General features: G+C 40.1%; 1 protein-coding gene across 5 annotated transcripts in view; it reads right to left on the minus strand.

Annotated features, from left to right (window-relative positions):
- Positions 1-4,598: 4,598 nt before the first annotated feature.
- Positions 4,599-17,315, minus strand: part of arhgap28 (Rho GTPase activating protein 28) — a 215,083-nt gene continuing 202,366 nt past the window's right edge. For all 5 annotated transcript variants that reach the window (XM_073047655.1, XM_073047647.1, XM_073047643.1 and 2 more), the window contains 4 exons: positions 15,850-16,083; positions 14,707-14,831; positions 10,100-10,164; positions 4,599-8,846 (listed from right to left, as the gene is read on the minus strand). In XM_073047655.1, coding sequence (XP_072903756.1) covers positions 8,755-8,846; positions 10,100-10,164; positions 14,707-14,831; positions 15,850-16,083 — 516 coding nt within the window. In that variant the 3' untranslated portion in view covers positions 4,599-8,754. The remainder of the gene's footprint in view (positions 8,847-10,099; positions 10,165-14,706; positions 14,832-15,849; positions 16,084-17,315) is intronic.

Consider the following 17,315-nt stretch of genomic DNA (forward strand, 5'->3'; position numbering starts at 1 on the left):
AATAATGCTTATTCTGGTTGTACTAGCCAAGATTATTACCCCTTTTCATGAAAAGTGTAAATATAACATGGGAGATAACTCCTATTGTATTCAAAAACAAATGGAGAACATGACAGGGAATGCTGGCGTGGCAATTGACTTAAATATTTGTGAAGATAATGGTCATTGACTTCAGCAAGAGTGGTGTACATGCCCCTGTCTGCATCAATGGTGTTGAGGTTGTGAGATCTCAGAACATCAGGTTCATAGGAATGAACATCACAATAGCTTATCCTTGTCCAACCACATAGTTCAAAGGTCAAGTTTAAGTTTCATTGTCATTCAGCCATACATGAATATCCATGAATACAGCCAAATGAAACAGCATCTGGGGCCAAGGTGGAAAACACAGTACCAACTGTCATACACAGGACAAGGCACATATAAAATAGCAGTAAAATACAATCAGACAACAAATAGATAGTCCAAGTCCCAGAGTCCATGAATGTTGAAGCAGTCTGCAGTGGAACACAATGAAGCTAGTCTTCTGCTGAGCTAACTCTGGGGGGGGGGGGGGCAGTTTCGACTCCAGCATAGACCCTGCACCACACCACCTCTCCAGTAGAGTGCCAGACTCTGATGCCTCCCTCTCGGTGGCTGCAAACAGGTGACACCGCGGCTTGAGGCCTAGGCCTCTCTACGCCCAAGGCCATGCAGCCCCCCACCATTCACTAATAAAGCAATGAATAGGACTTGCAGAATTCCACACCTCCAATATCTTACTGAGCCTTGCAATCAGGAGGAAAGAGACTAAAGTGAGCACTCGATGTTAGACTGCACAGCTCCTCTATGTAACAATGCCTCTCTGTCACAGGCAGCACTAAGTTCACTCGCCTTCAGTTTCTCTGCCAATGAGCAACTCACTGATGGGGCAGACCTGCAGAACATTAAGTTCATAATGTCCAGCAGTGTCTTACAATTGTAAATAAAAGTTTGAAAAAGATAATACTACCTTTGATTGACCCCATAGAAGCCACTGCATCTGACTAACCTGCCACCTTATCCATTATACATCGACAGCAGAGCCAAGAAAATTCACCAACACTTCTACTCCTCAGGTGGCAAAAGGCACTTGGCATATCCTCGTTGACTCATATTAACTTTTATCAACGCACCATAGAAAGCATCAATATCTGGATACATTTGGTATAGCAACTGTTCTACATGTGACTGCAAGACACTGCAGAGAGTTGTGGACACAGTTCAGCAAATCACAGGAACCATCCTCCGCTCTATGGACTCCATCTATACCTTTCACTGCCTCAATAAAGCAGCCAGCATAATCAAAACCCCACCCACCCTGGACATTATCTCTTCTTCCCCCTTCCATTAGGCAGGAAAAAAGCAAGTCTGAAAGCACCTACCACCCAGCTGAAGGACACCTTCTACCCATCTGTTTTTAGACTATTGAATGGTTATCTAGTACAATAGAATGGACTCCTGGCCTCACTATCTACCTCATCATGATACTGCATCTTACAGCCTACCTGCATTGCATTTTCACTGAAGTTGTTGCACTTCATTCTGCTTTCTGTTATCAGACTCTTGAATGGAATTCTTGTATGATAAGAAGGACTCGGCCTCACTATCTACAACACTATCATTTGATTACATGCACTACACATTTTCCAGAAGCTTTTACACACTTTATTCTGCATTGTTATTGTTTTACCTTATTTTAGCTCAATGTACTGTGTAATGATTTGATCTGTGTGAACAGTATGCAAGACAAGCTTTTTGCTGTATCTCGGTACATGGAGACAATAATAAACCAATTCTAATCCCAAAGACCAGAAGAACAGGATGGGCAGCTTAAATCCAAGGATTCCAAAACAATAGAGGAGCATTAATGGCACCAATGACAATGAAATACCACTGAGCCGAAGTAGCTGAAAGTGCCTTTTCCTGCTTAAGGGTGGTTTATGGTTGATGGATAAAGTCAGAGACTTACCATTTGTGCAATACTCTCCATTATCATCACTGTTAACGGGGTGGTACAGCTAATAGAGCTGCAGCCTCTCAGCGCCACATGACCAAGTTCTCTCCATGACCCTGAGGATTACCTCTCAGCACACTCCAAAAAACACACGTTGGTAGGCTGTCTGGCAACTGCAAATTGTCTGTGGAGAGTAGATAGGCAGTAGAATCTGAGGGGAGTTGAGAATAAGTTAAAGAGGGAATTATAGGGGGGAATGCAAATACTCAGGCCAGGTATAGACTAGATGCAAACATAAAACTACATAGCTATAAAGAGATTTAGCCTATGGAATCCAAGAAATTCGGACAACCTGAATTTAGACAACCTAAAAGGGTATTTTACACAGAATTGATAGCATTACCAGTTATTAAACCCAATTCTTCTTCATGAAACTTTACTATCACAGCCTTTTTAATCTTTGTCCCATTTACTTGAATTGCATTTACTTATATGTGCATCCAGATATAATCACCTCAACAACAATGCAAATATGATCGCAAGGTGTACCATTATCATTGAAATCCAAACCTATGATTTCCAGACAATTATATATATATTCAAAATGTATTTATACTAAAACTGAGTTACATTTTGGAAAGTATTAATAAAAATGTTGTTTTCATAATTTTATTGGTATGTAACATGAACTTGGTAAAGTACAATATACATTTGTACACATTCATTATGCTTCTGTGCCTTATCAGTAGTATTCAGAAGCTCAACAATCCTTCCATTGATGTTTGCTTTATTATGGACACAGCTTAAGAGCACCATTGCATACTTTTGGTGTTCTACTTCCATACACTCACTGAACAGGAATACACACACAGGATATTCTGCTCAGATCATCATCTCAGATGAATCAAAGGCTACCCCATGAATAACAAGTGGTTCTACAGGATAACACCTACATCACTCATCATGTAGCATTTATCTACTGTCAGTATCATCCATTGTACAATCAGATCACATATCAAGAAACATTGGTACAGTACATACATGAATAATAGAATTTTCTTAAAAAGTCAAACAGAAATAATTTATATTTCAAGGTGATGGTTCTCTCTCTGTTTCATGGCCTAATTCATTAAAAGATTCAATGTCAGTCAGAATATATGGCTTGCAAGCCAGAGTTTTCCATCCAAAAATCTTGATTGGACCTTCAAAGATGACAGCCTCTTAAAAAAAATCACAGGTTTCATGAGAACTGTATTGAATGAGTTGAAGTTGATTTTTCACCTCAGGTACCAGGTTCAAACAGGGAAAATGGTATTAAAATCTCCTCTATCTGCTGCCTGTGGAGCTCCTTCTGAATTGTGCATGATCCTCCAGAAAAAAAAACTGCCTCCGATTGAGTATTAATTTATATTATCGTGGAAAACAGCCATCCAGACATATGTTGTTGGAAAATCTTTATTGTGTATCTTACTGATTTGGTGTGAAAATTGAAGGAAGAATTCCCATAAAGGTCTCGTGATCAAGGGATTCCACTGAAGTAATTGTGAGAAATGATAACAGCACGGGATACCTGCCTTCCTTACATGGAGCATCAAACTTAAATGTAGGCAGGTTAAAGTATAATGATATAAAACCTTGGTTAGGCCACCGCTGGAGTATTGTATGCCGTTCTGGTCACCACACCATAAGAGGAGATGATTGCATGAGACAGGATACAGAGACGATTAACCAAGATATTGCATAGGATGGTGTATTTCAGTTGTGTGACTTGATAGACTTGGAAAAAGAGCAAACATGACTGATTTATTCAAAATTAAGAGAGGCATATATAGGGTAGATATTAAGAAACTTTTCCATATAGCACTGGTGTCTAATTCCAGGGTGCACTGGCTCAACAAGGTTTAAAGAGGATCTGAGAGAGAATATGTGGCTGCAGACTGAGGGAGAGATGGAAGCTGTGATGTTTACAATATTTAGGAATTTAGACAAACACTTGAACCATTAAACCACATAATGCTATGGGCAATGTGCTGGGAAATGAAATTGGACTGTTTCTGTGCCAGATTCTTTGAAATGTATGGAACGACCAGATGAGGGTGTCTCATCCTTACAAACACAAAACAATCCTTGTTTTCCCATCGCCAGTTGGCAATGCAACACATTGGTGAGGCAATGGGGCCCAAGTTTGATCACTCACCTTCCACCCAGAAGTTAAGCTGGCAGAATGGAACTACTGCCTGTGTAGAGGCATCTCAATTCAATGAAACTAAAGTTGGGTGGACCAATATTACCAGATTACCATGAATAATGAAGTTGCTGAGTATTATGAGTTTCTGCCGCATATTAACATTTGGTAGTTCCAGAAATCAGTAGTAAGAAACAAACAAAATGAGGAAAATTATGATTAGCTCAGAGCAAAAAGTATAAATTAGCCTCTAATTTTGGAGGCAAGCCCAGGTTTGATTAATCCAGAGCCATGCATTCAAGCTTCAATGTTTTTAGGAGCTACAGGTACACTGAAAGTTATATTCTTAAATGCAGCAGAGGAGATTCTCATACCTTCATTATGGCAAAGAGCCATGTTATAATTTTGATGGTAACCAGTTGTTCTAATTTAAACAAGCAGGCCTTCTGGACCCATATGTACCCCTACTCTAGCTGCCATCTTTGCTGATACAATAAAGGGTGGAAAGATAGTGAGGCTTCATGCCTCTACACAAGCGGATTATTTGCAGGTCACTGGGGGTCACTTTGTAGGATCGTGTAATAAACATGGAGGACCCTGTTCCCCCTCAGAGCCCTCTCAATTTATCTCAACTCTGTCGGAAATCAGTAAATATGTGAATAAACAGAGGTAGCTTTGCACAGACATTTCAGAAAACACAATGTTATAAAAATTGCATCAACAATAAACATACAAAAGTGGAAATTGTTCTCAAACACATAAAAACAAATGGTTATAAATACACTATAGTTTCCACTGCACTTTTGGCAATGGAGTTATTACAAATGAGAGTTTATAATCTCTTACTGTAGTGTTAAAAATTAAAGTCATAATTAAACCTTCTGGAGGCAGGTAAATTGGAGTGTTAGCAAAATGTTCTCTGGACAAACTTATCCAGATCTGGTAACAAGGAGAACTTTCCCCCATTCATTCGATCTTTCCACTTAATTTTTGGATGGCTCCTTCTCCTCAACTGGCGAGATGGGAACCATTTTCATTCCAGGCACCAAGAGACCTCAAAGGAAACCAATGTGAGGTATGGCACTGTCAATCTCTGATGCTACTCTGATCTATCAGTGGATCCTAGTCCAAGATCTCTGAAATACTTATGACCACTGTTTCTACAACAGTCAAAGAAGAGCCATGAAGAAATGGCATTTCAAAGTACTACTAACTGTTGATTAAAGGGTGGTTTTGCGTTGAACAAGCAGTATTGTGAGTGGTAAGGCTGTGATCACCCAAACTCATTTAAAACAGCTACCTAGGAGGTAGGAATAAATCAATTACATGCTAATCCACTGGCGTTCCATTATGCTATGAAGCTCTATGTGTTTATTTTCCTCTCTAGTAATACTGTTCACAGTCTAGATAGAGAATTGAACTCTTTAATATTACTGATTAAACTCTGAGATTTAATTCCGAAGACTGAAACACTCCTTTAACATGGTGGCTCCTGTATGTTTACTTCCCCCTTAGTCAGCATTAAAATAATTTTCCAAAGTATCCCAAGGAACAGACCTTTCATTTTGCAGCACTGTCTGAATCTCATTAAACTTTGGTCTAACTCAATGAGAGATCAGTCACTGCTTGCTGCTCAAGGAACCAAGTGCCTTAAGCAACACGTGAGATTTTTAGAGTTATAATGCATGCAGTTCATTTTCACCTCATAACTGACTGTGTTGGTTCTCAATAGGAAAGAGAAAGAAAGTGCAAAAAGAAATTGACATTGTTTACTTGGAATAGATAGCTAAAACTCCCAACCTCAAAAGTACACATTAAAGATAGAGAATGAAGAGAAGACAAAGGCTACAATCTGGAGCAACAAATAAGATGTCAGAGTAACTTGGCAGTTCAGGCAGCACCTGCGATGCGAAAAGGGACAGTCAGTGTTTCAGGATGCAACCCTTCATCTGCACCTAAAGATAGATGGGATTTAGCCAGTATAAAAAGGTGAAAGAAAGGGTGACGCTTGAGCTAGCAAGCAATAAATGGATCCAGCAGAGGAGGGACGATAGGCAGTTAGAGGAGAGTAGGGTGGAAATCACAGCAGAGGCTGGGGTTGGTAGGTGGAGGCAACAAAGGGCTGCAGATGATGGAATCTGTCAGGAAAGTTCACCCACCAAATGTCCTATCAAGCTTTTTCCCCCAAGTTAAAACAGCATAAAACATTGCAATTTGGTGGGGGAGGGGGTAGAACACCCAGTAGAAGTGCAGTGTCAAGCTTCAGTGAGAGTTCAATCCTGATCTCAGATATCAGGTGCTGTTTATGTGGAGTTTGCACATTCCCCCTGTGAATGCATGGGTTCTCCAGGCACTCTGGCTTTCACCCACGTTCAAAACCATGCAGATTGGTGGTTAAATAGTCATTCTAAATAGCCACGTGTGTCATGAGTGATAGAATCCAAAGGCAATCAATTAGTGTGGGGAGAATTAAAATGGAATGAGTGTAAAATGGACAGAGGGGACTCAATGAGTCAAAAGGCTTATTTCTGTGCTGTTTGATCATCCATGGTTCCAGATCCTTAAACAGGTTATGTGTGGATTTCATTCCTGTAATATAATAAACACCTTAAAAAGTCAACCAACTCCGGTGATGATATTAAAGTGAATGGAACATGTGTTATTTGCACCAGAATCCCTAATTTGCACTCTCCTAAAAGCAGTTTCAACAAATGGCCTGTAATGTGAGTATGCTGCTCTAAATATGATTACATCATGCACTCTGCCAAAAGAAACAAATGTAAGTGCGTTGTACAGATCAAGCGGAAGACCATGTGGAAAGGGTTAAATGAGCCACTGTGGGAGTAAGCTCTCATGAACCATTAACACTGACAAAGACCAAAATGGCCCTCTCTACTTATTCCTCCTAGTTGTACAAATACACGTTCTATGTAAACAGGAAGTTTGGTCAATTGTACAGCATAATAAATGTTTTTACTGTGGTGCATGTAACTGATAGCATTTCTTCTACTGCACCCCTGAGAGGAATAGGATTACTTGCTGCTAACATGATTAAGTCAGTAATAAAGCACTATCCAATGAAGAATAGGCTATGAAACCTCTTGCATAACTATCTTTAAAAAAAGCAAACTACATTTTTTCTAGGAGGCTGAGAAGTTAATGGAAGTCAAATATACCTGACTCCTCCCTACCCCCCATCCAACCAAAAAATGTGCTCAATTTTCGCAGGTCAGAGAAAGACCCCAAGAATCTGCCAGCAACTTTCATGTAGAGATGAACAGCATGGCAGTATTCAAATGACTCAGCAGTTACGTCAAAGCACCAGAACAATCTAATGAGCTTAACTGCAGACGAATATCTGAACAGGAGGTGATCATTCAGCCCTTCGATTCTGTTAAGCCAGTCTATGAGCCAGTGGCTGACCTGTGACCCAACTCCATACTCATTAGCTCAGGATGTGTGAAGATGACCAGAGGTACTTAATCACAGAGTAGGCCAATGAGTTATCTTCACATATTGCCTCACTTTCTGCTAATAGCACACAACATCACAGGAGACGAGTTCCTCAGGAGATAACAAATTCCAGCCAAGGTACCAATAGCACACAGTCAACAGGCACTACCCAATAGAGATTAGGTTCCACAGTGATGTCTTCCTCCATCCTGAAAGTCAGCTTCCTGCAGATTTTTTTTTAAAAAGCATACTAGGTTTTATTTCCAGAGGGTCTGAGGCCTTGTTTGCTTGCAGTGTCCACAACTCATCTCTCTATATACACAGGCTCCATGAGAACCATGTTTGAAAGTCTGGCATTTAGTTTATTGCAAAACAAAATTCCAGGTTGATTTGTAACTCAGCCCAGGGTCATGTGCCAAGAGGAATTCCATTTTTGTGCAGGTGCAGCTATCATCCTCTTTATGTAACAACTTCCCGTCTTATCAGATCTATGGAATTTGGCACCGTTTCCATTCGCTTCGGAATAGCTTTTCTAGAAAAAAATACATCCTTGTTGATTCTTTGGCTGTTCTCCATTCTGTGTCCATGAACTTTGCCAGCACAATCATTACTTCCCTATACTGGCACCCTCCCCACCCTAAAAAAAAGGCAAAGTAAAACATGATTGGTTATGTCTGTGGCTCATTTCAAATGTGTAGTCTGCTTAAATTGTTTAAAATGCACATTCCGTACAGACCATGTCCTTAATGTTTCTGTCTGGCATGCTGACTTGTTTCATAAACACCCCCAGATGAGTTACTGCAAATTGTTCACTTTAGGTCACGTACAAACGTTCGACTGATTCCAACCTGCTGAGGTGCTCGAGGAAGCGTCCAGATGATGGGAGTCTGGTTGGTGCTCTGAACACCCAACTGAATGACAACGCAGCTGCATGAAATGCCTTAATCTGATGAGTAAGATGGTGTCTACCAAAATGATCACCTTCCAATGCAGAACCTGTACCAGTAACAACAGCCGAAAGCCTTAAGATGCAAAGGCTCCATTATAAACCACCCATTGTTCTCGGAAATCCCAACAGTTAAATTCACCACTCTGCTGCTTCAAGATTCTTTAATGGTCCTTCACTCTTCAGCAAATAATCTTACAGTGTTCTGGGTTTAATGACCCAAGCTGCATTGGGATTTAAATGGTACAAGTCTAGAATGTATGTGTTGAGGTCCAGGCAGCGCTCTCCTGCAAAGAGGAAAAACACTTTGTAAATAATGAAATTCAAATGGCCACATAAAGAAATAAAGTTGCTGGAATGGTTCCAAACTGGTGGTTCAATTTCCATACAGTACAGTCAGGTATTAGACCTAATGCATGTTCAAGCACCCCAGTGAAAATAGAACCATTATCATAGACTTTTTCATTTCTACACTTAGCTCATGATTATTTTAATGAGCTACTTTGTCTGCCTCCTTGGATGGACTGCAGAGAGCCCTGGTCTGATCCAGGTCTGGTCTACATGTCCTAATCTAGAGCAATGTGTTTGACTCTTAACTGCCCTCTCTCTGAAGTGATCATCGTAAGCTGCTCAGTTGTGCCAAAACTTCCACATCGATACCTAATGCCCTCACCATTGGGTTTGCAGGGGTTTATGACTGTCTTGTTCAGGGGCAGTAAGGAATGTGCAACAAATGTTGGCTTTGTCAACAATGCTCAGATCCAATGACTGAATAAAAAAGTCCAACTCCCCAGTGCACCCACAGCCAAGGTTTACAAAAAGGAAATCGTCTGGCCCTTTTTCCACTGCCAATCCCATGGGATCAATCAATTCTATGTTAATCAAACCCAAGAGCAGCTGATTTGGTGGAAAGGGAATCATAACCAATAATTACTTTATTCACTAAACAGGAGAAAAATTTCCTGAGGCCATTGAATCAAACTTGACAGCGATTTATAAATTAGAAAATTTATATGCCAGATAAAAAAAAAACTCACCTGTTAATAATAATTCCACTTATTAACTCTTAGTCTGTAATTCTACACAAATATGTGGAGGGTCTCCACGTCAACCAACATTTCAAGCAGTGAGCTCCTGACTTCCACACCCCAACCCCCAATCCCACTTCACTCACTTAATGCCAAAGATTGCCTTGAAATTCTTCCATTGATTAACTTATATACAGGTCCCCATATTATCAGTCTTTCTGGTACATATTGCTAGCCCTCTCATAATTTTATGTATCTCAATTAAATCTCCCCTCAGTCTCATTCAATGCAAGGAAAATAACTGCAACCTAACCCATCCCTCCACAGAACTGAAGATTTCCAGCCCTGACAGAATCCTTGTAAATCCTTGCCCTCTGTTCTTCACACAAGTCAACTTTCCAAGCAGAAGCCATGTTCAACAATATTATTTTTATCAATATTTTGTGGATCAAAGATATGACAATAATACTAATTTATCTCTCATAGATTTTAATACTTCAAAAAAATCCTACCTATATTTCCACCAATTTCGAACAAATAGTTGCTCTGTCCATTGAGAGGCACCGTGGAATTCGTGCTGTGAAGGGAGAATAAACATTTAATTTGGAAAATCAACAGAGACAAAATGCTGGAGAAACTCAGCGAGTCAGGCAGCATCTATGGAGGGAAATACACAGTTGATGTTTCAGTCTAAGACTGGAAGGAAGGAGCCAAAGCCAGAATAAGGGGGCAGACCCTGTCATTTGCAGCAGACAGAGCAAAGGTGCTCAATGAAGCAATCCCCCAATCTGCGTCAGGTCACACCAAAGTAGAGGTCGCTCTGAAGCACCAGATACAGTAGATGACCCTGACAGACACACAGCTGAAACATCGCCTCAGCCAGAAGGACATTCTGGGGCCCTGAAATGTGGTAAGGGAGCAAATTTAAGGGCAGGTGTAGTATTTGTCCAGTTTGCAGAGAAAAGTGCCAGAAGAGATATCAGTGGGGAGGGACAAGGGATTCATATAGAGAGTGATCGCCCCAGAAAGTGGAGGGGCGGGAAAGATGTGCTTAGTGGTAGGATCCTGTTGGAAATGGCAGAAGTTACAGAGAATGATGTCCTAAACACAGAAGCTCGTGGGGTGGTAACGAAGGAAAATGGGAACCCTATCTCTGTTATGATAGTGGGAGGATGGGTGTGGACAGATGTGTGAGAAATGGAAGACATGAAGTGAGGAGACTATCAATGGAAGTGGAAGGGAAAGTCTGTTCTTTGAAAGAAAAGGACGTATCAAATATTCTAGAATGAAAAGTCTCATCCTGAGAACAGATGCAGTAGAGACGTGTGAACCAGCAGAAGGAAATAACATTTTTACAAATGACAGGGTGGGAAGAGGTAAACTCAAGATAATTGTGAGAGTCAGTAGATTTGTAAAAGATGTCAGTGGAAAATCCATCTATATTTATATTTTTATATATAGTTGCGCCTCACTGCCTTTCATGGCGTTGGGTTTCTTTAGAATATTAAACTGACATGAAATTTGATGCAGAACAGTCACTTCTGTCTGTATAATTGTTTAATTACATCAAACATAGAGGAGTAAAGCACAAGAACAGGCTCCTCAGCTCATAATGTCTGCACCAAACATGATGCAAATTAAACTAAGTGTCTTCCGCCTCACACGATCCTTATCTTTTCATTCCCTGCCTCTTAAGCAGCACCACTGTATCTGCTATCACCATTGTCCCTGGCAGTCCATTCCAGATGTTTATCAACATCTGAGTAAATAAAACTTACCCCACACATCTCGTTTAAACTTTCCCCCTCACCTTAAATGCATGCCCTCCCGTGCATTTCTACCCGGGGCACAAACAGATTCTGACTGTCTACCCTATCTATGTCTCTCATAAATTTATAAACTTCTTACAGGTCCCCGTTCAGCCTCTGATTCTCCTTAGAAAACAACCTAAGTATGCCCAACCTTTCCTTGTAGCTCACATCCTCTAATCCAGACAGCATCTTAGTAAACCTTCTCTACATCCTTCCAAAGCCTTCACATACTTCAACCAGAATTGCATACGATGCCAAATGCAGCCTACCCAAAATTAATCTGGCTACAATACAAGTTCCTCTTATACTCAAGGCTCTGTTTAATGAAGATGAGCGTGCACCCCATCAGCTTGCACAGTCATTTTCAGGGAGTTGTGATTTTGACCCAAAGATGCTTCTGCACATCAATGCTGTTAAGTGCCTTGTTATTAACTGTATAATTTCCTTCATATTTGACCTCCCAGAGCACAACAATTATTTGGATTGAACTCCAACTGCCTTTTCTCCACCCATATCTGTAACTGATGGTTACTTACTAATTTGCATGCTATGTTTTTTTATATGCAAAGGTGAGGGCTGCTTGAGAAAAAGTTTTCTGTAAACCGCCTGACAGAAGGGAGCAAAATAATAAGGTAAACATTACTTCTATTGTTTATGATTTATGAATAGGCATACCTCATTTATTCTGAATTACAATTTTATTTTATGGCATTGCTGAAGCAAGCATAAATGTCAGCTTGACATACTTGGCAGTGCTCTGGTGCCTGAATCAGGCCCTGTTCCAGAATTCAATGTGTGACCTCTGTTAACACCTTGGTCTGGTTTATATAGATTGCTGTGTTCTTGGAGCTCTTGACTAATAGGTGGGATATTAAAGCCAGGCCCATCGAGATGAATGTAGAAGAACCTACGACACTATAAGAAAAGAAGTTGTCACAGGCACACAGAAAAATGGACAACCACCTTTTAGGCTTCATCCTTCTATTTGGAACATGGATGCTCTGCTGGTGCATTGCTCCTCCATCAATATCAAGTGTAATATAACAGGCCATTTGATCTTTACTCTCGTATTTCCAAAATATTCTACCACAATTTTATTTCATGACCGTTAGACCACAAGACACAGCAGTAGAATTAGGCCACTTGGCCCATTGAGTCTGCTCCACCATTCAATCATGGCTGATCCTTTCTCCACCCCCCCCACCCTCAGCCCCACCCCCCAGCCTTGTCCCTGTAACTTTTGATGCCATGGCCAGTCAAGAACCTATCAAGCTCTGCCTTAAATACACCCAATGATCTGGCCTGCACAACTGCCTGTGGTAATAAATTCGACAAATTCACCACCCTTTGGTGAAAGAGATTTCTCCACACCTGTTAAAAATGGACACCCTTCTATCCTGATGCTGTGCCCTCTTGTCCTAGACTTCCCACCATGGAAAACATCCTTTTCACATCTACTCTGTTTAGGCCTTTCAACATTTGAAAGGTTTCAATAAGATCCCCCCATCATCCTTCTAAACTCCAATGAGTATAGACACAGAGCTATTAAACGTTCCTCGTATGATAACCCTTTTATTCCCGGAATCATCCTTGTGAATTTCCTCTGAATCCTCTCTAATGCCAGCACATCTTTTCTCAGATGAGGAGTCTAAAACCTTTCATAATATTCAAGGTGAGGCCTCTGCAGTGCCTTGTAAAGCCTCAGCATCACATCCTCGCTCTTGTATTCTAAACCTCTTAAAATGAATGCTAACATTGCATTTTCCTTCCTCACCACCAACTCAACCTGCAAGTTAAGCTTCAGGATGTTCTACACAAGGACTCCCAAGTCCCTTTGCATCTTAGATTTTTGGATTTTTGCCCCGTTTAGAAAGTAGTCTGCACATTTATTTCTACTAATAAAGTACATGACCATGCATTTTCGAACATTGTATTTCATTTGCCACTCTCTTGCCCATTCTCCTAATCTGTCCAAGTCCTTCAGCAGCCTTCCTGTTTCCTCAACACTACCTGCCCCTCCACCAATCTTCATATCATCTGCAAACTTGGCAACAAACCCATCTATTTTATCATCCAAATCATTTATATACAGCATTAAAATGAAGTGGTCACTACACCAGCCCCTGCGGAACACCACTAGTCACTGGCAGCCAACCAGAAAAGGATCCTTTTATTCCCACTCGCTGCCAATCAGCCAATGCTCTAAACATGCCAGTAATTCTGCCCTACTCATGAATGCCATATTGCCTAATCACTTCTTTCCTATATAATATTTTCGCTTCCTTCTGTCCCAAAGAAGGGTCTTAGCCCAAAATGTCAACTTCCTTTCATTTCCATCTATGCTGTCTGTCCTGCTGAGTTCCTCCAGCATTTTGTGCATGCATTCCTTCTCTGACCCAGAGAACTGTGAAGGCTAAATCCTTGAATAAAAAAAAGCCAAGATCAATAGATTTTTTCCCTCTATATCGGTAGGGCAATCAAGATTTATGAGAGTAAGGCAGAAATGTGGACCAAGGGGAAGTTGGATCTGCCGTGATTTCATTCAATATTTTCTGTTCTACTCACTTTGTCAGCAACTATGCCCAGATTCTATACATGTCTACACAAAAGGGGAGATTTACAGTGATTATTAACCTACCAACCTGCATAGCTTTGGAACGTGGGAGAAAACTCACAGTGAATGTCTGTACAGATAGCTTCAAGGGTGAGGACTGAAACAGATGTTGCAAGTTAGTGGCTCCACTAAACTGCACCACTCTTTTTGTTTTCTAATCTTTTAAAGTTCGGATAATCAGTGATCAATTTGAAATCTCCTTTCAGTTTCTTTCTCAATGGATACACCTAAGCTGCTGAGAAATATTTTTATTTCTCCTTTGATATTGCTTAAACTGAGAAACTAACTTACCCTACTGCTAATTTTATTAAATTACCACAATTTGATTTGCAGTCATGTTTATTTTCCTTCTTCCTTACATTCCTTGATTGAGAAAGGCCAAAGAGGTTTACAAGATGAGGCAGGTTTTGGTACAATACTACTCCCTTTGACTGCAGAGGAAATAACACAAGATTATAAATTTAAAGTCACTGTTCTCAGGAGAGGTCTTGGACTTGAAATGCTAATTATGTTTATCATTCCACAGATGGTGCCTGATGTGCTGAGTGTCTTTACAGTTTTAATTCAGGTTTCCAAAATCTGCAGTTTTCATTTAAAGTTAATGGGAAAAGTGTGAAAGGAGAGATGAGAAGATATTTTCTCAATCAACATGCTGTTATGATTTGGAAGAATTTCTTTTCCTCCAGGAACTCACCTGTTCTCACAGTGAAACCTAGCCAAAATATCACTTGCTTTGGTCTCACTGTCCAGCTGAATGGCCATGGAAACCTTTGAGAGCTTTGTGGCGTAAACGCGAATAACTCCCTCTGGTATGTCCAACTGCGGAAAAAGAGAATATTACATTTAATCTCACACATTGGAATGTATTCTAATAAGTAATTCTTGTTTATACCGTGTCCCTTATGGAAACCACCATATTTCAACACTTGTTATATTTACTTCACAATTACAGTGCCTGCTTAGCATTAATATGAACATGTAAGTAGAGTTAATACTAAATCTGTGATGTAGAGGAAAGCCAAAGACCTTACATCAACAAGACTAAACAGGATCTCAATATAATCAGCATCCCGACAGGCAACTGGGGAGAACCTTATCCAAAACAACCCAGTCTGGGGAAGGTAAGTCAAGGCTGCTGGAGTCATTAGAGAGAGCCATCAGAGAACCCAGGCTGAGGTAAGCAGATGAGACAGGAAACGATGAGCATCGACCTCCACCTGATGAGTGGGCCCACCCTGTGATGGGAAGGCTTGTTGCCTAAAGTATCACTAACACACCATTGCAAAATTGTTGATTTGCTGTTGCTTTGCGTCGCTTCCTATCATTATCCAGAATGTCATTTTTGGTCTACAGGTTAAGAACCCTTCTGAGAACCTCATTTCAGGAAAAGTGCAATGGTGTAGAGAAGGGGTAGAGTAGGGAAGGGTTTTATAAGGAGCTTTGAGTTAAGAAACCTTATTTATGCAGAAAAGATGAGAAAAATAAGATTGTTCTCCTTGAGGAGGCCAAAAGTGATCTCCAAAATAAAAATGAGTTTGAATAAATTACTGTTTTGTCTCACACACAAGGGGATAACTCGAGATTATAGATGTAAAATAACTGTAAAAAGGTCTAGAGGAGAAATTAGAAAATATTTTCTCATTCAGAATGTTATGATTTGGAATAAAACTACGTGAAGAGATATTGGAAGTGACTCCACAACTAATTTAAGCATAGAGCAAAGAAGAATCTTAAACAAGCTCAAGGACTGATTTTTTTTCCCAAAGGGTCAGCACATGCATCAAGTACACGGAGCTGTGATGATGAGCGGAGGGGAAATACCAGCATAGAAGTGTACCTTAAAGCTGTGCCCTAGAGTACTAGGGCTTAAGTTCACACCTGTCATGTCCCACATGGCAGGCTCCTGGTTTCTATTCCGACCTCGGGGAGAACTCCCAGATGGGGGTGAGCTGTTTCCCTTGAAGGCAGGAGGGAAAAAAAATGAAGGAGGAGTCAGCCATGTCACTTTTGTCCGTCTCCTGCTCTCGCTTTCGTTCATCTTCCGTACTTGGGCTATCATAAAGGAAGGAATCTGAGTAAGAGAAGAGAAGAATCAGGGTTAATAACAATAAAACTTAATAGTCAAGATTGTTCCTCTTAGAGTAACAGTAAGGCTATACTCCACACACAATCTTGTTTGCACAGGAATAATTCTAACTGAAAAGATTGCAGCACAAGTACCACTGTTACCTTCCTGAAAATAACATCTTACGCATCACCTCAATGAATGGCATGAATACTGCATGTTACTGAAGATGAACTCAAATGTTTTATCATTTATTAATCCAGTCTGTTAGCAGTCTGATGAATTACTGCTGGTCAACATCTAGCATTGAAATAAATCTTCATAAATTAGGAGCTTCCTTCCATTAGACTTTAAACTGTTAGTGATTTTAAGAATATAATAAAATTATGGCATAACCATTCTCTTCCCTCTATTTCTCTTTCTGCACCTGATTTTATATTGAATTCATATATCCTAACCTACACCTCCTTTGCAAGCTTTGCAGTTTTTTTTATCATTGTTATATCTGATTAGGTGAGGAGATGAAAATTTCTGATAAAGGTTAATAATGATCCAGATGCTTTGTTTTCCTCAAGTCTAAACTATCATGGCAATGTTGAACATCTGTATAGACAAGGGGAAGTCCAACTTATATTTATTAAATGTTCAAGAACATATGCTGTGTAAAATCTCTATTAGCTTAAGAGAGCGAGTTGAGGCCAAAGTAAATATGAGATTACTCTTCACTCTACGACACCCTCGATGACATCTGCATTGATGAAAAGTATTTCATTAGCAAATGGTCATCTTAAGGTTCAGTTCAGGCAAATTGGATGGTTACCCAACACTTGAACGTACTTGGCAACGATAAAAGTCTTCAAACCTTTTTAGAAACCTGGCAAACTTATGGTGATTAAAACTTTTAAAATCATCATGCAAATGATGGGTTCATGGGAGTGCTTTAAGTCTCATCAACATGTTTTTTTATTACCAGCCTCAGTGAAATAGTCTTCATAATATCATGGTAATCAAAGGCAACCAGCTTCCCTGAATAGCATTACATAACTAGTTTAATCTTGTGGTTTGCATTTAGCTCAGTATCTTGATTAACTCACTGACTGTTAGTCAACAGGACAATAGTATTTCAATCATTTTTCTCAGAATTGAACTCAGAACCATGGTCTTTACAGGAATGAACCACTTTTCTTCCAGCCACTAATAAAAATGTTCATTCTAATTAGAAAACAATCTAAAAAACC

This window comes from Hemitrygon akajei, chromosome 1 (genome assembly GCF_048418815.1).
Source record: "Hemitrygon akajei chromosome 1, sHemAka1.3, whole genome shotgun sequence".
NCBI classification, from domain to species: Eukaryota; Metazoa; Chordata; class Chondrichthyes; order Myliobatiformes; family Dasyatidae; genus Hemitrygon; species Hemitrygon akajei.